At 42.3% G+C, this 21,990-nt stretch overlaps 1 protein-coding gene across 2 annotated transcripts in view; it reads left to right on the plus strand.

Moving 5' to 3' along the window:
• Positions 1-3,479: 3,479 nt before the first annotated feature.
• The window catches only part of FAM124B (family with sequence similarity 124 member B), a 32,898-nt gene continuing 14,387 nt past the window's right edge, over positions 3,480-21,990 (plus strand). For both annotated transcript variants that reach the window (XR_517161.4, XM_002712505.5), the window contains exon 1: positions 3,480-4,637. Coding sequence is in view for 1 of the 2 variants with exons in the window: in XM_002712505.5 (XP_002712551.3) it covers positions 3,906-4,637 (732 nt within the window). In the remaining variant the exon portion in view is untranslated. The remainder of the gene's footprint in view (positions 4,638-21,990) is intronic.

Raw genomic sequence — 21,990 nt, forward strand, 5'->3', positions numbered from 1 at the left:
TTTTTAAATGGTTCATCTGTTGTAAACTGTATTTTTCCAATGCAGGGAGCATAAAAATCATGAAACTCAAATGATTAGAATTGTACTTAGAAAGTAAATCTGGATGGAAAATATTCCTTTCCTTGAACAATAATATTTGACTTCAAATTGGCTATTCTACTACTAGAAGAAGCTATGTATATAAAGTAAAAGGATATTATATTTTTAATCACAAAGGTGTGTTGCTGGAGAAATGGTGGTGTTCTTGTCTTTGCGCAAGAAAGAATTCAGGCGTGAGACAGAGTAGTGGAAGTAAAAAGTAGCAAAGTTTATTAGGGTAGGGACATCCGCAAGAACAGATGGGCACCTCTCCAGACAGGACCTGAGAGTGCCCAGTCACTCGGACTGCGGGGGGGAGGAGCGATGTTACATGGTTGAGTGGAGAGATTACACCTGGCCAGGCAGGCAGGTGGCTCAGCAGAGCCTCAGAGGGCTGAGCACGAAGTCCGGTTGAGGTGGGGGTTTTTAAGGAGATGGTCTTTGTCTTCACACATCTCCCCCTGAAACAAAGCATTTTATGGCTGTAAATATTAAGAAGCTCCTATCTGAGTTTTCCCCTGAAGGTATCAGACAGGAGGAAACCTAGCTGGCGCCATCCTGGGTTCAGAGGAAGGGTGAGCACGACCCCCTAGAGAATGGGGATCCAGGAGCAGGGTGTTTGAAATGCAGATACTGGGCTGTATCTGGGAGATTGTGGAAGATTTGTCAGGCAGAAGGGGCAGGGGACCTCCACCTGGCAAGTTATCAGGTGGAAGGGGGCAGGGCAGGATGCAAATGCTGGACTGCCCCTGAAACATTATCGGGATGACTTTGAGACGTAGATGCATATGCTGGATATAGATGTCTTCTCTTTAGGCCTTTGTCATACACACATAAGCTCATATCTAACTTCCTACCTAACAGGTGCTTTTAAATTTATTTAAAGTTAATTCACATTGTGTTCCATTATAAGTGTTAATAAATTGCTTCCTTAAAAAAGAATTCTGGGTGCAGGTATTGTGGTACAGTGAACTGGGACACCTGCATCCCTTATCAGAGTGCCTGGGATAGAGTCCTCCTTCCACTTCTGATCCAGCTTCCTGCTGATGCACCTGCGAGGCAGCAGATGATGGCCCAAATACTTGTATGATTGCTACCCATGTGGGAGACCTGCATGGAGTTCCAGACTCCTGGCTTCTGCCTGGTCTGGTCCAGTGATGCAGGTTTTTGGTGAGTGAATCAGTGGATAGAAGATTCTCTCCTTCTATCTCTATCTCTATCTCTATCTCTGTCTCTATCTCCATTTCTATCTCTCTCTCCCTCTGTCACTCTGCCTTTCAAAGAAATGAATCTTAATGAGGATAAAATAAAAAATCTGTTTAGAAAAATGTACCTGTTCACACCTTTTTAGGAGCAGAACTATCAGAATACCAAATGATTTTTCAAACTGATATTTAGAGTATATTAGGATGTGTGTTATGTTTGGAGTCTGAGGACATTATTTTCTAATTAAAACAATTAAACTGAAACACAGTAGTTGTCTATATTTATGGTGTGCTATGTGGTGTTCTAATTCCTGTATGCATTGTGTGATGCATTGTGTGGTATGCTATGTGATGCATTTTTGAGTATATTGCATGGTGCCTTGTGTGGGAGTCAAATCAGGGAGCTGATCCATCTCTCTAAACATCTGGAAGATTTTCTTACGGTGAGAAAATTCAAAATTCTGCTGACTTTTTTTTTTTTGAAGTTTTAAAATTTTATGTGTTTATTTTTATTTGAAAGGCAGAGTGACAGGGAGACAGAGAGAAATCTTCCTTCTGCTGGTTTGCTCAGCAAATGCCTGTAAAAATCAGGGTTGGACCAGTCTGCATTCAGGAGCCTGGACCTCCATATGGTCTCACATGTACTTGGGACTTCATCTGTTGCCTCCCAGGTATGCGTTAACAGGAAGCTGAACCAGAAGCAGAGGCAAGATTCCATCCCATGCACTCTGATATGAGGTGTGGGTATCCCTTCAGTAGCTTAGTCTGATGCACCATAATGCCCACCTCTCTTCTAAATTTTTAAAAATGTATGGTACATTATTATTATCTGTAGTCACCCTACATGCCATAGAACACTGGAAGTCCTTCCTCCTATCCTTAATAACTGTTGAGAAACTTTCCCCTTTCCTCCTTGCTTCTCACCCCATTTCTGGTAACCACTATTCTCCTCTCAATCTCTATGCAGTCAACTTTAAAAGAAAAATAAGATTTGTTCATTTATTTACTTGAAAGGCAGAGCAACGGGAGGGGGAGGGGAAAGAGAGAGAGAGAGAGAGAGAGAGAGAGATCATCCATCCATCCATCCATCCATCCTCTGGTTCATTCCCCAAATGGCTACAACAACAAGGGCAGAGCTAGGCAAAAGCCAGGAGCCAGGAACTCCATTCAAGTCTCTCACATGAGTGGCAGGGGCCCAACCACTTGAGCCGTAACCTGCTGCTTTCCCAGGTGTGTTCCCAGGAAGCTGGGTGGGAAGCAGAGCAGCTGAGACTCGAATTGGTGCTCTGATGCAGGGTGCCAGCGCTGTTCTGCAATGCTGGCCTTGAAATCAACTTTTTCAGATTCCACACAAGTGAGATCATGCAGTACTTGTCTTTCTGGGTCTGGCATGTTTCACTGAACAAAATACCCTCCAGGGCCATCTGTGTTGAGAAATTGATGACAATTTATTGAGATGATTACTTTTAAGATCAGGAGGCATCTCTGGGGAATATGTGTCCTCTATAGAACTTGCTTTAGTGACTTTCCCTTATGTGTACAAGGAAAACCCAGGCTGGAGCTCCTGGACCTCCAAGGGAGTGCAGCATGTGAGGCCTCTCAATTTCTGGGTTCGAATCTTCCAGAAACCACTTTTTAGCTATGAGATCTTGAGCCAGTTACTTAGTAATTCTTTGGCTTGATTTCTTCATCAGTAATTTGGGTATAAGTGTCCTCTTCATAGTTTTGCTGCAGGATTAAAGCAATTTATAGGAAATTTTAGAATTGTTCTTGAGTAGTAAAGAGAAGATCTGCAATGGATAGCAGCATTTATTATTACTGACATTGGAAAGCTCATTCCTTCTAAAAAATTGGAGTGAGTCAAAGGAGACTAAGTTTCTCAGTTTTTTTTTTTAATTACATTCAGCTGAAGTCAAAATTATTTAGCTAGAATGTCATTATCTTCATGCCATAGCTTAAAATGTTTAGACAAAAATAAAATAAAAAGACAAAGGGAGAAAAAAAACCTGGCAACGGGACAAGTTTTGAGAATGGTTTTAAAGAAGTCATTGTATTCAGTTGGCCTGGCAGGCTACTGTAAACACCAGGAGATGTAAGAAGGAAATCAGACCCATTGTGGGTCAATGAAATGCATGTCTTTTCAACCAAACAGATGGCTATCTGCCTAACAGAGCTGACTCCTGTTCCTCTCTGCCCAGTCATTTCCTTTACAGCCTTTACAGAGTGTCTGTAAGAACCACCCACTCTGGTGTTTCTCAGGATTATAGGTTTTTAGGTCAAACAGAAACCCCGGGGAACCGCCTGAAAAAGACAAATGCAGGCAGCTCCATTCTGCCCAGGCTGGATGACGTGGCCTCCACTGTTGTTTGTCGCGGAGGCTGCGGAGCCCAAATGTGTGTGCATCTCTCCCTGTGCACCCCTCAGCTGCCAGGAGCACTCGTTATTCTGGCGAAGAGATCAGATCTGAAGTCGCTCGTGTACCAGAACTTTCTCTGCTGGCCTAAAGGCTCGGTGCGACATCCCAAGGTGACCTTGCCCACTACTCCGTTCATCTCGGAAGCTTGAGCAGTGGGCCCGCCACACTTGTTTTCGTTTTCTTTCTCATCATCAAGCAGCTCAACTATGGGTGAGACGCAGGAGCCTCTGGCCATGACCGTGCATCTCCTGGCCAACTCTGGGCATGGCTCGTTTTTGCAGCAGACTCTAGATCAGCTTCTGGACTTCATTTGCCCGGAAGTCCGTCTCTTCCTGGTGTCGGAGAGGGTCAGCCCAGTGAGATACTATGACAGGCACCCTCCGAAGCGGTCCCGCTTCCCAGGGATGTCTGTTTTACTCTTCCTTCACGAAAGCCTCGGAGAGGAGCGGCTGTTTCGTGTTCTGGACTCCCTGCAGCGATCGCCCTGGCAGTGCTACCCGACCCAGGATGCACAGGGGCGGCTGCGTCCCTACCTCCTTGACAACCAGGAGTTCTACAGCCTGGACAACCAGATGCCTGTCTGGGGTGTGAGGCAGGTGCACTGCGGGGCTGAGATCCTGCGGGTGACACTCTACTGCAGTTTTGATAACTATGAGGATGCCATCAGACTCTATGAGATGATCCTGCAGAAAGAGGCCACACTGCAAAAGAGCAACTTCTGTTTCTTCGAGCTCTACGCCACAGAGAGCTTTGCTCTGCAGCTCTCCCTGAAGCAGCTGCCCCTGGGAATCTTGGTGGACCCAAAAGAATCCTCAGTGCTGCAGTTCAAGGTTCAGGAGATTGGCCAGTTAGTGCCTCTGCTACCCAACCCGTGCGTTCCCATCAGCAGCACCAGGTGGCAAACTCAGGATTATGATGGCAACAAGATTCTCCTTCAGGTATTTCTTTTTCATCTGTATGACCTTTTACATCTGCATGGGCGTAGAGATGATGTGACCTACTGCTGTCAACAATGGCTGCACATTGGAATTCTTGGGGAACTTTGAAAAATTGCCAAGGTGTGGCTGCACCCCAGGCCAGTTAGACCGGAATCTCTGGGAGGCACTCAGATGATTAAAAAAAAAAAAAAAAAGCCTCCTTGGATGATGTAGTAGGGTTGAGAGTCACTGGTCTAGTAAAATGTTCTCATTGACAGATGAGAAAGCTCAATCTTGGTGAACTTGAACTTGGTATTAGAATCAGCCAGTGTCATCTTTTTTCAGAATTTGCCTTTGCTGGGCTGATCAACTTCATGCAAATCCTCTGTCCCCCTTTCAGACTCAGAAATATCCTAGACTCCTGCCACTTGACTTAAGGAAATGGAGGTCATGTTTATGTTTGGGGTTGTTAGGTTTGCAGTCCTCTGGACTAAGTTTTTAAGCATCTTGTACATATCAAATTTTATTAAAGCTCAAGTTAGGTGACTAGAACTCCTTCAAGACAAAATGTTGAAATAAAAGTTCACTTTTGTAACCATGCTATTGAGAACAAACACTGTGGGTGAATATTTAATTCTGACAGCTGCCCGGGTTGTCTTTTATGGTGCATTATGTGGTAATTGAGCCTTGCCACTCACTACGCATGTAACACTGTACCTCAGTTTCTTCATTAGCTCAATGAACATAATGGTGGCATCTCTCTGAAGTACAGGTTGCTGTCCACACTAAATTACCTTACACTTACAAAGAGTATCATGAGGATAGTGCCCAAAACTAAATTTAAAAAATAGTCTTTACTTTTATTTATTTGAAAGACAGACAGAGACAAGGAGAAAGACACAGAGAGATCTTCCATCCACTGGTTCATTCCCTAAATGCCAGGCTGAAGCCAGAAGTTGGCAACTAAATCCCAGTCTTCCACTTAGACATCAGGAAACCAAGTACCTGATTTATCACTGCTGCCCGCAAGGGTTTATATGAACAGTACCCTGGAACTTGGAGTGGAGCCAGGACTAGAACCCAGGCACTCCCAGATGAGATGTAGGCATCCCAAAGGGCATTTTAACTGCTGTGTCAAATATTTGCCTCCTAGAACTCAATTTTAGCTATCACTGTCCATATGCTAATTATTTTAGATGGATATTATTTAATCTTTCTAACAACCTAAGAAGTCACTATTTTCTCCATTTCCCATTAGGAAACTAAGGTAGAGAAGGGTTTAGTCTCTTGTCTGAGGTACAGATAGGTGGTATTTGTCAGGCTCCAAAGTCCATGTGGTTAACCATTGCAGTCCAGTGCTCTATGCTTGCATGTGCATGTGAATGTGCAGGCACAGGGATGTCCACGACGCTCACAGCAAAATATTCTATGGCTTCTGCCCTTGAGGGATGGTCAGAACCTCCTTTGAAGACAATCGTGTAAAATACTAACAGGCTGCAACAGCTGTCTTTCTCTTGAGTTAATCTTGTTGTCATTACTTTGACTCTTCGCTAATAAAACATGAATCATATGGATTTTATGTTAAATGCTTTCTAAATTATTTGCCTTGTCTACATAAAGTGGACATTTCATAGGTCCCTAATTCCCAGGTGTCTAAAAATTCTCTTTTAGACTTAGTCAATCTTGCTGTCAAAAATTAATTTGTGTGTGTGTGTGGCAGGGGGACACATTCTTAATTGTTCCTGTTTTGAAGACTAACCTATTTTCCCTTCATAACCACAGTCTATACAGTAAGTATCGCATGTGGGTTCAGGGGCCTAGAGACTTGGGCCATCTTTTGCTGTTGGATTGGAAGTAGAACAGTTAGGACTCTAGTGGTGCCCACATGGGATGCTGACTTTGCAGGTGGTGGCTTAACCCATCATGCCACAATGCCAGCCCCTCATTGCCCAAATATTTGTCGAATGCCTGCATTGGGCTATCTTCTCCATTGATAATTTTAATTCTGCTGCCTTAATTTTTAGTGGACGCAAACATATATTGGATTTCTTGTTCTTCTTCCTCTTGTTAGCAATCCCCCTGCTTTCTGACCTTCCTGTGGATTTGGCACTGCCATAGTGGTGGTGTCAGTGTGTGAGGGAAGGTGGGATGTGTAAGGAAAAGGGGTGTAGAACAGAAAGGAGACAGTTACAAACTCACAGCCAGAACAAATTTATTCAGGGAAAATAAATTCGCAGAGGTGAGTGATCAACTTCCAGTTTGCACACAGACTGAATATATGTCCAAGGGCCCAGCCCACTGAGGACTTTTTATATCTTAGGGTGGGCTAGGGGTCTGGAGGTGGGGTGTGGGATGATAGATGGAGGTGAGTTTCTCCATACAGGTTTTTCAAGTTTCATACCTGGAAAAGAATGTGGGGTGCGGTGGGGAATAACACAGTGTGTGAGAGTGAATTGGTGTCTTGACAGGATGCAGGGATAAGAAGTAAATTTGAATTTCACAGGATGCAGGGGTAAAGCGCAAATTCCGATTTTATCTATTTTAAAGCAAAGAGCTAGAATGGCTGAGTTTCATGTCCTTGTTCCATCAGGAAGGATGATAAGTCTTGTCTACTTTTCAACCCCCTGCAACTTAAACACTGCCTTCCATTAAATAAGCTATTTTGTCAAGTCAAATCATGCTGTATCTCTAGCCAGATACTACCTGTTCTTCGCTTTCCACAGTGAGCCCTATTGTCCAAAGTCACATTCTTTGTGCTTTTATATAGATTTTCCAGTTGTCCAAAGTTGCATTCCTTCCACCTTTTCTAGATCTCTCCCAAATTTACTATACTTATGGTCCCTTTTCCTTGGTTTACCACTGTCACCCATCTCTTGCACACCTCTGATCTGGGCAGACTAAGTGTCAAATCGTGACTTTGGTGTGAGGCTTCTGGCAGACTCTGAATTCCAGGGCAATGACTTAGAATTGGTGATCTTATTCAGCTTGATGTGTCATGGGGGAAACTTTGCAAACTAAAGAGATAACACGTCCCTGGAGGCTGTTTAAAAGGCTCCAGCAAAGACTACGTGCCTTGATCCTGTGGGAGATGAGACAGTCATGCCATCATTAACCTTCAACTAGATGTGCTGTGTCTGATCACATGGCCCTTCTGACCTAATGGGGCATGGACACATCCAGTGCCTGAAGTACCAGGAGGCCTGTGATCAATGTGATGGTAGGGCTGCAGCCAGCAACTTGGAATGTAGGGAAGGGAAAGGTTAAACTGACCAAAGTTATTTAAGAGAGTTACCTGCAGGACGTGTGACTTGGAAGATGATCTGCAAGCAGAGATTAGGGGCTGACAGTTCAAATGAGTTTAGAACAATTTTTGGTCCACTTAGAATGTGTGTGGGAAGGTGTAAACTAGGATCCAAAGAGAGTCATTTCTTTAGAGAAGAGGCAGACATGATGATGCCTGTAACATATAATTTAGGACAGTAACTCTGGTACCATCAAATGGGATAGATTGGGAGGAGACTGTACTGACCACTTCAGAAGTACCTTTAGTCCAATCCAAGGTGAGAAATATTTTTAAATCCAGAGCTCACAGGATAGACTTGACAAAATTTGGCAATGAATTAGAGAATGAAGAAGTAGGTGGTGACAGTGAGTCTGGACAAGCTGAGTTTGAGATGCTTGTAGGTCATTCAGGTGAGGACATTCCACAGTCAAGTGGCCACTAGGGCTGGAATTCAGAGAAGGGGTTGGGCTAGGGACATAAGTTGTTGGAAACCTTAGAAGTGGTGGTTATCAAGGAAGAGTGTAGAGTGAGAAAAGATGAAGAGTGGGCTTAAAAATTGTCTGTACTTCAAGGAAGGGAAGAAGGAAGAAGAACCAGTGAGGGAAACCAAGAAGGAGCAACCCGAGAGCAGGCGGGAAAGATCTTGGCATCACAGAAGCTGGTATGTCACTTGGCAACAAGCAGCGCTGAGGATGTGGCTTCTCAGGTATTCTAGAGCAGGTTCCGCAGTTTCTTCTGTACTGGCCTCCTCGCCAGGCCACCGGTGGCTGGTTGTGTTGCCATTGACACTTGACGGGCTGCAGGGTCCTGGGATCCTCACTGTAACTGATGTCACACTCGTGCTGGGCTTATGGGAAAGTCCCCATGACACCACTCAGACCATCTGGTAGTTTTTAGCAAGATTATTCTGAAGAGTTGAAGATAGAGAGCAAAATAGTCCAAAGAATTCTGTATGAGAATAACTTAGAAGCACTTCTAGATATTACCATTCTGTGAGCTCCCAGGCCAAGGTATGATCTTGAGGTTCTTTCCGGATCTCCTCCATGTCTTCCCCACACCCATCTACAGGAGTTCTCCAGGCCAAACTCATGGAGTGGAGAAGGAAGGTCCTCTCTCATCCTCTATTAGAAACAACTCCCATGTCTTCTTCCTAAGTTGACTGAATGGGAATGTTGACAGTTGTCCCCATCCTTCACCTGCAGTAGTGATATTCTGTACTTGGGATGCAAGTGGGATAGATTAATTGCAGGAGCACATGAGCCCAACATCAGCATGATCTGGGTAGCCAGTATCAACAGATGTAGTTGTCAGCCATCCATGCTGGTGGCTTTCTCTAACTTACTCTTCTGAATGAACTAGAACTCTTGCCTGAGTGTCATTCTTGCAGTCCCTGGGCTTCATGTCTTATAATCAGCACCCAAGTTAAAATGGAAATAGTTCTCCAAGACGTAGACACGTGGGAGAAAGTCATGTGTTTTTGAAAAAGATTCTATTCTACATATACACTCCTCTTTCTGTTGCATAATTGGAACCCATTCCTCTAGATTAATGCTGTCCTCTAACACTTTCTGTGATGATGAAAATAGTCGATATCTGGGCTGGAGCTATGGCGCAGCATCCCATCCCTGGCCTGAAGCGCCGGTTCTAGTCCCAGCTGCTCTTCTTCCCATCTAGTTCTCTGCTATTGCCTGGGATAGCAGTAGAAGATGGCCCAAGTCCTTGGGCCACTGCACCCATGTGGGAGACCCTGAAGAAGCTCCTGGCTCCTGGCTTTGGGTCAGTGCAGCTCCAGCTGTTGTGACCATCTGGGGAGTGAACCAGTGGATGGAAGACCTCTCTCTCTGTCTCTGCCTCTCTCTTTAACTCTTTCAAATAAATAAGATAAATCTTCAAAAAAAAAAAAAAAAAAAAGGAAAAGAAAATAGTCGGCCGGTGCCGCAGCTCACTAGGCTAATCCTCCGCCTTGCGGCGCCGGCACACCGGGTTCTAGTCCCGGTCGGGGCGCCGGATTCTGTCCTGGTTGTCCCTCTTCCAGGCCAGCTCTCTGCTATGGCCTGGGAGTGCAGTGGAGGATGGCCCAAGTGCTTGGGCCCTGCACCCGCATGGGAGACCAGGAGAAGCACCTGGCTCCTGGCTTCGGATCAGCGCGATGCGCCGGCTACAGAGTGCCGGCCGCGGCGGCCGTTGGAGGGTGAACCAATGGCAAAGGAAGACCTTTCTCTCTGTCTCTCTCTCTCACTGTCCACTCTGCCTGTAAAAAATATTAAAAAAAAAGAAAAAGAAAATTGTCAATATCTGCATAATGCAATATGGTGGGCATTGGCCACTACATTTACTGAGCATTAGAAATGTGCCTACTGAGACTGAGAACAGATTATTAGTTTTGTTTAATTTTAATAATTTGCACTTAAATATCCTCCAGTGGTCAGTGGTCATTGCATTGAACAGACCAAGCTAGTTCATTTTTTTTTTTCCCACAGGCAGAGTAGATAGTGAGAAAGAGAGACAGAGAAAAAGGTCTTCCTTTTTGCCGTTGGTTCACCCTCCAATGGCCGCCACGGCTGGCGCGCTGTGGCGGGTACACCGCACTGATCCGATGGCAGGAGCCAGGTGCTTATCCTGGTCTCCTATGGGGTGCAGGGCCCAAGCACTTGGGCCATCCTCCATTGCACTCCCTGGCCACAGCAGAGAGCTGGCCTGGAAGAGGGGCAACTGGGACAGAATCCGGTGCCCCGACCAGGACTAGAACCCGGTGTGCCGGCGCCGCAAGGTGGAGGATTAGCCTAGTGAGCTGCGGCGCCGGCCTCTGGTTCATTTCTAAGGTCTTTTGCAACTTGAAGCTTCTATAACCTTACTGTGTATGTCTTCTTCACTGGCAAAACTTCATCTCTTAAAGGTGGTTCTTAATTATGTTTTTGGAAACAATTTCAAAGATATTTAGCATTAATTTTTTGGAATATGGTAGATGGATTAAGCAATTTTTAATACAATATTTTAAGGACCTAGGAAGTGTATCTCAGACTCTGAGGCTGGTTTTTCTATACTAACTCTGATACTGGCCAGGTTTTAAAACATCAGTTATTTTTAGAGCTTTCTTTCTTCAGAACCCCTACATCCAATGAGTCCCCAGCTGGTCCAGTTTTCCTCTGGGGTCATTTCTTTTCCTACTTCCTTCTTTAAGCCCATATAACTTCAAGTGTGCAGTATTATTATGGTGTTCTAACTCTTCTAGCTCTTCACCATGGCTTCAGGCATCTGCTTGATCCTACTCATCACTGTCAAAATACATTTCTAAATGTCTGCAGTATTTATGTTCTTTTCAATTCGATAACAAAAAAGTGAGCAAATAAAGTTAAAACTCCCTTGCCTGGCTTTTAAGAATTTTCATAGTCAGGCTGTATCAAACAGCTTCCTTTGCAATTTCATTCTTTGACTATCACTACCTTCTTGTCCTTTTGTTCTGCCAAGAACTCTGAACTCACTCCTCCACCTATGCTTTTTTTAAAAATTATTTTTAATTTTGCTATTATTCTGAAATACAGATGATAAAACTTTATTATTTCCATCTTAAAAATGTTCAAGAAGCCTTCCTTGTTTTTCAAAATTGTGGCAAAATATTGATAACATTAAATTTTCTCTTCCTTGTTTTTAAAGTGTTCATTCACAGTGTTATTCAACCACCATCATTGTCCATTATCAGAGCTTTCTCTTCTATCCAAATAGAAACTTTTTTACCTATTAAACAAAGCTCCCCATTCTCCTCCCTGATCCCCAGCCTCTGGTCTCTTTAATTCTGCTTTGTATTTATGCATTTGCCTATTCTAAGTCCCTCATATAGTAGAATCATACAATATTTGTAAGCTTCTTATCCCACTTAGTACGTTTTCAAGGTTCATCAGTGTTGTAGACTTTATCAGAACTCTACCCCTTTTAATGGCTGAATAATAATCCATTGTGTGTTCATCTGCACCATGTATTGCCTGAGATGTTCTTTGTCCAGGGTTATCTTTCATTTCCTCCTCAGTTATCTACTTTTAAGGTTCTGGTCCAATTGCACTTCCTTATTGAAACTTTCTGTGAAACTCCAGGGCACATGAACTTCCGTGCCTAACTACAACATTTCATACCGAAATCTTTGTAACACGTACTTTATTATATATCCTCCTGCTCTTGTGTCATATAATTTGGGAGTCTGTGATTCTCTCTATTTTTCCCCCTTATTTTTTATTCCATTTGATTACATTTTAACAGATTCAATATGATTTGTATATACAAGTCTAAGAACATAATGATATTCCCTCCCTCCCTCACTCTCTCCTTCCCATCCACCCTCCTTCCTTCTTCCTTTCTTTCAGTCTTTTTTTTTTTTTTGGTTTTTGAGATAACATGTTTTAAATTTACATTGCAGTAAAACGGCTTAATACTTCACCAAATAACAAGTTTAACAAGTAAAAAGCAAAAAGGCTGTAGTTTAGTGGGAATATAGATAATCACTATAAACAATAATTGAATGAAAAAATGATCTCTATTTTCAGCATTTCATATAAATGTTTATTTCCAGTAGAGTACTGAGTAGACAGCTGCTTCTGAAACATTTGTTGGTGGGGGCATGGGAGGGTGGGATTCCAAGATGGCAGAATGGGGAAAAACATACTATACTAGGCTAGGGATAAATAGTTAAAAAAAAAAAAGTAGGACGTGCACTCTCAGGGGGGAATTAGAGAGAAAACCATAGTGGAAATTATATGGAAGGAAGAGGAATGCCATGGAGATGTGTGGAATGTGCGAATGCACAGCGTGAACCCAAGGACAGCACATGACTCCTGCAGCCAAAGCAGACAGCAGCTTGAAGATGCAAGTGAGACCAGATTGCAGCAACCCATGCTGATTTAGCTGGAGGGAGAGCATGGTGTGAGTTCAGACTGGAGCCCTAGAGGCTAGTGGGTACCCATGGACTTAGTGGAAGTAAAAGGGGCACGTTTCTCTCACCCCACCCTCCCAACAAAGGCACCCAATGCCCAGCTGAGAGAGGGTGGGTGCCATTCTGGGCTTGGGCAGCAGCTTGTGTATAATTGCTCCCTCACCTTAGGAGCCCTTGTGTGCTGGCACAGAAACTGCCTGAGACAGGACACCATCTTATGGGAGGTGCTGGTGGTAGCAGTGGGAGAGGGAAGCATTTGGCCAGTGGCTCCTGTATATGCTTGTGATCCAGAGATTCTAGTGGAGGGAAAAATATGTGGTCCCCACTGACTTTGAGCCTTGTTAGGAAGACTCACAGGGGGTTGGGCACCCAAGTAGGACTGTGAGGCATCCCCAGCCTCACAACATACCACAGGCTCTGGACCTAAACCACCTAGTTGAGTACCCATGGAAGGCTGGCTTGGGGAACATCTGCCTCTCTGTGGACAAGGCAGGCTGGTGGGTCAAAGTGGATACTCTGCACCCAATAACTGTGGGATCCTTGTGTGCTGAGACTGTGGAGGCTCTGTGGCTGCACAAGAGGGAGCAGGGTATAGCTGGGTTTCTGGGCAGTTGCTGTGTGAAGCTCCACATGCTTGGAGCTACCTGGTTGCTGGGGCAGGTGATTGCAGTGAGATCAGTGTTTGGAGTAAGGACTGTGCAGGTCATTTGTACAGTTCATGTAGAGATGCAGATGAGTTGCACCCCTGGGGGCCAACACCCAGGCATTGCTCACCTGGGAAGAAAGGAAGTGAGGGTGCGATTATACCAACAGAGGTAACTATCCTGCTCTTCTGTTAACAAGAAGAGATCTAAATGCCTACCTTGGGCGTCACCCTGGATACTTGCCCTACACTGGAGGACTGACCAGAGCTCCCTAGCCACACCCAGCACATGCCTCTTGGTATTCACTGAAAGCCACAGAGATCTATTTCAAAGATAATAGACATCAGAGGAAAAAACCAACAACCATCTCCACAAATGCCTAAAAATAAAAGCAGAAATTTAATAAACAAGAATAAGGAAGACAACATTACCACTTCCCCCAAAGGAACACAACAGCATTTCAATATTAGAATGTGAAGATGAAAAGATTGATGAAATGTCAGAAATGGAATTCAAAAGATTAATCATAGGATTACTCAAAAGCAATCAGAAGCAAATCCACAAATTAAAGAAAACCATACATGACATGAGTGAAAATTTTCCCCATGAAATTGAAATTCTAAAGAGAAATCAAAATGAAATATTAGAAATGAAGAATTTAATACTTAAATAAGAAATGTAGCAGAAAGCCTTAACAACAGACTTGGTGAGGCAGAAGAAATTCTGAGCTAGAAGCCAAATCTTTGGGAATTACTCTGTCAAACCAAAAAAAAAAAATTGGAAGAAAAAATTAGAAAAATTAAAAACAGTGTTAACGATTTATGGTATATTATCAAATGACCCATATATGGATCTTAGGAGTTCCTGAAGGTGTGGAAAAAAAGAGTGGGCTATAGGCTGGTGGCACAGCTCACTAGGCTAATCTTCTGCCTGTGGCACCAGTACTCTGGGTTCTAGTCCCAGTTGGGGCGCCGGTTCTGTCCCGGTTGCTCCTCTTCCAGTCCAGCTCTCTGCTGTGGCCCAGGAAGGCAGTGGAGGATGGCCCAGGTGCTAGGGCCCTGTACCTGTGTAGGAGACTAGGAGGAAGCACCTGGCTCCTGGCTTCTGATCAGCACGGCATGCCAGCCGTGGCAGCCATTTGGGGGGGTCTCTTTCTCTCACTGTCTAACTCTGCCTGTCAAAAAAGAAAAAAAAAAGAGAGAGAGAGAGAGAGGAGAGAGAGAGAATGGGCTACAAAGCCTATTTAGTGAAATAATTACAGAAAACTTCCCCAACTTGATTAAAGAAAGACATCCAAGTACAGGAAACACACAGAACTCCTAATAGACATGACCAGAAAAGATCTTCCCAATTGAATACATTGTAGTCAAAATTTCCACAGTAAAACATAAAAAAAAAGATTCTAAAATGTGCATGAAATGCCAGATTGCTTTCAGAGGAACTCCAACTAGACTCATAGCTGACTTCTCATCAGAAACTCTAAAGGCTAGGAGAGGATGGAGTCCAAATATTAAAAGAAAAAACCTGTCAACCCAGAATAATGTGCCCTGCAAAGCTCTCATTTGTGAAAAAAAGTGAAATAAAGACCTTCCATAACAAACAGAAATTGAATTTGTCACCACTCATTCAGCCTTACAAAAGATGCTTAACGATGTGCTACACACAGAGAGACTGAAAGATAGCCATCATTATGAAAGAATGTGAAGGCAGAAAATCTCCCAGTAAATGTACAAAGGAAATCCAAAGCAAACAATAGGAATATTTATGGGAAAGTTGCAGGGCCAAATTGTTACTTATCAATAGTCACCTTGAATGTAAACGGCCTCAACTCTCCAGTTAAAAGACACAGATTGGCTGAATGGATTAAAAAACAAGACCCATCTATTTCCTGCCTACAAGAAAACATCTCACCAACAAAGATACATGCAGGCTGAAAATAAAAGGATGGAAAAAATTATTCCATGATAATGGAAAACAAAAAAGAGAAGGTATAGCCATGCTAAAATCAGACAAAAATAGACTTTAACACAAAAACTGATAAAAGAGACAAAGAAGGGTACTATGCAATAATTAAGGGATCAATTCAACAGGAAGATGTGACTGTAATAAATGTATATGCACCCAAGTACAGGAAACCTGGCTATTTAAAAGAAATATTAATGGATCTAAATGGAGACATAGACTCCAATGATGAGTAATGGGAGATTTCAGCACTCCACTTTCATCAATTGACAGATCAGCTAGACAGAAAATCAACAAAGAAATAACAGAGCTAATTGACACTATGGACCAAATGGACCTGACTGATATTTACAGAAGTTTTTCACCCCGCTGTTGCAGAAAACATGTTGTTCATATCAGTGGATGAAACTTTCTCTAAGATAGATAATATGCTAATCCATAAAGCAGAGATCATACCATGCATCTTCTCTGATCACAATGGAATGAAGCTGGAAATAAACAATTCAAGAATCTCTAGATCATATGCAAACACATGGAGACTGAAAAACATGCTCCTGAGTGAACAGTGGGTCATAGAAAAAAAATATAAAGAGAAATCAAAAAATTCTGGAAATGAATGAGGATGACAACATATCATAGCAAAAACTTATGGGATACAACAAAAGAAGTATTAAGAGGGAAGTTTAGGCCAGCGCCAAGGCTCCATAGGCTAATCCTCAGCCTGCGGCACTGGCACTCCAGGTTCTAGTCCCGGTCGGGGTGCTGGATTCTGTCCCAGTTGCTCCTCTTCCAGTCCAGCTCTCTGCTGTGGCCCAGGAGTGCAGTGGAAGTTGGCCCAAGTGGTTGGGCCCTGCACCTGCATGGGAGACCAGGAGGAAGCACCTGGCTTCTGGCTTCGGATTAGCATGGTGCACTGGCTGCAGCAGCCATTAGGGGGTGAACCAACAGAAAAGGAAGACCTTTCTCTCTGTCTCTCTCTCTCTCACTATCCACTGTGCCTGTCCAAAAAAAAAAAAAAAAAAAAAAAAAAGAGGTAAGTTTATAGCGATTGGTGCCTACATGAAGGAATTGGAAAAGCACCAAGTAAATGAACTATCAGTGCATCTCAAGGACTTAGAAAAACTGCAGCAAATCCAACCCAAATTTAGTAGGAAGAAAGAAATAAGTAAATTAGAGAAGGAATAGAAAAAATTGAAACCAAAAAATCAATACAAAGATCAATGAAATAAAGAGCTGGTTTTTTGAAAAAATGAACAGAACTGATACACCATTGACCCAATTAACCAAGAAAGAGAGAGAGAGAGGACCCAAATTAATAAAATTAGAGAGGAAAAAGGGAATGTAATAGCAGATACCATAGAAATGAAACGAATAATCAGGAATTACTACAAAAGCTGGAAGCTGCATGCCAACAAATTGGGAAACTTAGGAGAAATGGATAGATTCCTGTACACATAAAATCTACCAAAATTGAGTCATGAAGACATAGAAAACCTAAACAGACCAATCACCAAAACAGAGCTTGAATCAGTAATTAAAACCCTCCCAACAAATAAAAGCCCAGGACCAGATGGCTTCACTGCTAAATTCTATCAGACTTTTAAAGAACTAATTCCAATTCTTCTCAAGCTATTGAAAATAATCAAGGGAGAGATTCCTCCTAAACTCCTTCTATGAAGCCTGCATCACCTTAATTTCTAAACCAGAAAAAGATACAATGGAGAAAGAGACTAGACCAATGTCTCTGATGAACATAGATGCCAATATCTTCAATAAAATATTAATTGATTGAATCCAACAACACATCAGAAAGATCATTCACCTGGACCAAATGGGATTTTTTTTTAAAAGATATTTTATTTATTTGAAAAAAAAAAAAAGAGTTACAAGTTACAGAGAGAGGTAGAGATAGAGAGAGAGGTCTTCCATCTGCTGGTTCATTCCCAGATGGCTGCCATGGTCAGAGCTGCACCAATCTGAAGCCAGGAGCTGGGAGTTTCCTCCAGGTCTCCCACATGGGTGCATGGGCCCAGTGACTTGGGCCATCCTCCACTGCTATCTTGGGCCACAGCAGAGAGCTGGATCGGGAGAGGAGCATGCGGGACTAGAACCAGTGCCCATATGGAATGCTGGCACTTCAGGCCAGGGCTTTAACCTGCTGCACCATAGTACCGGCCCCTGACCAAGTGGAATTTATCCCCGGTATGCAGGGATGGTTCAACACTCGTAAATCAATACATGTGATTTATCACATTAACAAACTGAAGACCAAACACCATTATCTCAATAGATGCAGAGAAAGCATTTAGTAAAATACAATATCCTTTCATGATGAAAACTTTAAGCAAATTGGGTAGAAAAGGAACATTCATCAACCCATTAAAGGCAATTTATAACAAACACAAGAATAGCATGTTACTGAATATGGAAAAGTTGGAAACATTCCCCCTTCAGATCTGGAATCAAAACAAGAATGCCCACTCTCACCATTGCTATTCAATATAGGCCTGGAAATTTTAGCCAGAGCCATTAGGCAAGAAAAAGAAATCAATGGGATACAAATTGAGGAGGAAGTTGAGCTATCCCTATTTGCAGATGACATGATTCTATATAGATGGGATCCAAGATACTCCACTGAGAGACTATTGGAACACATAAAAAAGTTCAATAAGTGGCAGGATACAAAATTAACTTACAAACATCAATAACCATTGTATATACAGAGAATTTCATGGCTGAGAAAAAATTTTAAGATCAATCCCATTCACAATAGCTACAAGAAGAATTAAATACCTTATAATAAATTTCACCAAGGATGTTGGAGATCTCTATGATTAAAATTACAAATCATTAAAGAAAGAAATTGAAGAAGACTTTAAAGATTGGAAAAGTCTTTCATGTTCATAGATTGGAAGGTTCAGTATCAGAAAAATGTCTATAGTACTGAAAGTAATTTACAGATTCAATGCTATCCCAATCAAAATACCAACAACATTTTTCTCAGAGCTGGAAAAAATGATGCTAAAATTCATATGGAATCACAAAAGACCCCAAATAGCTAAAGCAATCTTATATTAAAAAAAAAAAAAGCCAGATGCATCACAATACCAGATTTCAAGACACACTACAGGGCAATTGTCATCAAACCAGCATGGTACTGGCACAAAAACAGACCTGTAGCCTAATGGAGCAGAATAGAAACTCCAAAATTTAGTCCACACATCTACAACCAACTTATCTTTGACAAAGAAACTAAAATCAATCCCTGGAGCAAGGACAGTCTCTTCAACAAATGACACTGGGAAAACTGGATCTTCCAGTGCAAAAATATGAAACTAGACCCTGACATTATACCCTATACAATAATCCACTCAAAATGGGTCAATGACCTAAATATATAATCAAATTATTAGAGAACATTGGGGAAACTCTGCAAGACATTGGAATAGCAAAGACTTGTTGGAAATACCCCAGAAGCACAGACAATCAAAACCAAAATTAACAAATTGGTTTACTGCAAGCGGAGAAGCTCTTGCACTGCAAAAGAATCACTCAACAAACTGAAGAGTCAACCAACAGAATGGGAGAAAATACTTGAAACTTCACAACTGATAAAGGGATAATATCCAGAATCTATAAGGAGCCCAAGAAATTCCACAATAAAACAGAAAATCCAGTTAAGAAATGGGCTAAGGACTTGAACAGCCATTTTTCAAGAGAGGAAATTCAAATGGCCAATAGACACTTGAGAAAATGCTCAGGATCACTAGCCATCAGGGAACTGCAAATCAAAACCACCATGAAGTTTCACTTCACCCCAGTTAGAATGGCTCTCATGCAGAAATCCACAAACAAGAGATGCTGGTGAGGATGTGAGAAAAAAGCTACCCTAATCCCCTTTTGGTGGGAATATAAACTGGTCCAGCTAATGTGGTAGACAGTATGGAGAAACCACAGAAGCCTGAATACAGAGCCACTACATGATTCCCCATCCCACTCCTGGGAATTCACCCAAACAAAAAGAAATCCACATATAAAAGAGTTATCTGTACCCCAATGTTCATAGCAGCTCAATTCACAAAGCTAAAATATGGAATCAACCCAGATGTCTATCAACAGATGACTACATAAAGAAATTATGGGATATATGCACAATGGAATACTACTTAATGGAATTTTGTCTTTGCAACAAATGGATGCAACTGGAAACCATTATACTTAGTGAGATAAACAAGTCCCAAAAAGACAGATATCATATGCTTTCCCTGATCTGGGGTAACTAATAGAGTACCTAAAATGTAATATATTAGAGTGAAATGGACATTTTGAGATTTGATGATTGTTTACAGCCCTTGTCTTGTCTGTTGAGAAACAATGTTTTTTTCTTCCTACTATTTGTTGAACTCTTCACTTAATGTAGGGTTAATTTTATGATGATTAATAAACTGAAAGTAAATCTTTGTTAAAATTAAGAATGGGAATTGGAGAGGGAAAAGGAAGAAGGTTGGAGTGTAGGCAAGTGAGAAGGTAGGGTGGGAAGTACCACTTTGTTCCTTAATCTGTATATATGAAATACATGAAACTTGTATAACTTAAATAAAATTATAAAAAAGAAAGCATTTGGGGAGGGAGTCAGTAGATAGAAGATCTCTGTCTGTCCCTTTGTCTTTCAAAAGAAAAAATGATAATAACTCAATAAATTTTTAAAAGCATAAAAAGATAAAGGTATTTGGCAGGATATATAATATATCACCATGTTAGCATCAGATATCTCTGAGTGGTGAGACAGGAATGATTTTAATCTTTTTTTTTATGTATGTGTAATAAAGCATTTACAGCCAAGGCGAGGTTGGCAGGTTTCCAGTGACTGTAGTGCAGATAGAATATGTATCAGCACCTGACATCAAAGATGGAACTGGAATGACAGGAATACCAACATTCTGTGAGGAATGGAAGGGCTCACAATCTTTTCAACAATATAGCAAATAAATGAAGGATGCTGCTGAACGCAAGGAAAAACAGGATTTGTTGATTGATTGACAAGGAAATAATTTCTCTTTAAAATAGGTTTATTCTTGGCCGGCACTGCAGCTCAATAGGCTAATCCTCCACCTGCAGTGCCGGCACCCCGGTTCTAGTCCTGGTTGGGGTGCTGGATTCTGTCCCGGTTGCTCCTCTTCCAGTCCAGCTCTCTGCTGTGGCCAGGGAGTGCAGTGGAGGATGGCCCAGGTCCTTGGGCCCTGCACCTGCATGGGAGACCAGGAGGGGCACCTGGCTCCTGGCTTCAGGTCAGCGTGGTGCACCAGCCGCAGCGGCCAATGTGGGGGTGAACCAACGGAAAAAAGGAAGACCTTTCTCTCTGTCTCTCTCTCTCACTGTCCACTCTGCCTGTCAAAAAAAAAAAATAAAATAATAGGTTATTCTCTAGAACAACTTGGCATAAGCAAGCATTGTTTCATTTATCATCATAAATTTAGATATTTTCATCGTTATGTTCTTTGTTAGCCATTAAAAATAAAAGAACATGGTAGTTTATTTTCTTTTTGTCTGGTATTTCTTGAGGGATTTTTTCTTTCATTCTGAGTTTCCTAGATGTACTTATTCAGAACCTATTATCCTCCCATTTCTCTCGTTTCCTTCTCACTCTCCACCTCCACCCTCTTCATACTCCACACAGCCTTAGTACACACACACACACACACACACACACGAATTTCTTTTTTCTTTTTAAGATTTATTTATTTATTTGAGAGTTAGAGCTACACAGAGAGAGTAGAGGCATAGAGAGAGAGAGATCTTGAGAGTTAGAGCTACACAGAGAGAGTAGAGGCATAGAGAGAGAGAGATCTTCCATCCGCTGGTTCACTCCCTAATTGGCTGCAACAGCCGGAGCTGCGCTGATCCGAAGCCAGGAGCTAGGAGCTTCTTCCGGGTCCCCCACATGGTTGCAGGGGCCCAAGGTCCCAGGCCATTCTCCACTGTTTTCCCAGGCCACAGCAGAGAGCCAGAAGGTAAGTGGAGCAGCCGGGTCTCGAACTGGTGCCCATATGGATGCTGGCGCTTCAGGCATTAACCCACTGCACCACAGCGCCGGCCCCACGCTCACAAATTTCAAAAATGGAAAAGTGATATTAAAGGATAAATTTGTTAGTGCAAACTGTTTTGAATCCATGCATAGTTTTCTTACATTACGCATTTTCTATGAAATTTTTGAACACCCCTCAAATGCAGATTTCAAACCTTTTTGCATCAAAATAAACATGTTTCAATTCCATTTTTCCATCAACTTTTTAAAGTTCCCTCCTATGAGTATCCCCACTTCTACTCTCTCACTCAGTAGCGTAGTTTGTGCCACACTGAAAGAGGCACTGCTAGGGAGGTACCCGCTGCCATGCAATAGCCGGCTGACATCACTGGTTTTGGTCAATCAATTCAAGTTAGTACCTTTCCAAAAATCTGTTAAATGTGAAAGACTGGTTTCAGCTCTTAAGAATCTGGCACTGTTTGGGGGTTTCTTATTATTGACATGAATTTGTTCCATGCAATCATTTTCCCCCCATTGCT

Source organism: Oryctolagus cuniculus, chromosome 3 (genome assembly GCF_964237555.1).
Source record: "Oryctolagus cuniculus chromosome 3, mOryCun1.1, whole genome shotgun sequence".
Taxonomy (NCBI): domain Eukaryota; kingdom Metazoa; phylum Chordata; class Mammalia; order Lagomorpha; family Leporidae; genus Oryctolagus; species Oryctolagus cuniculus.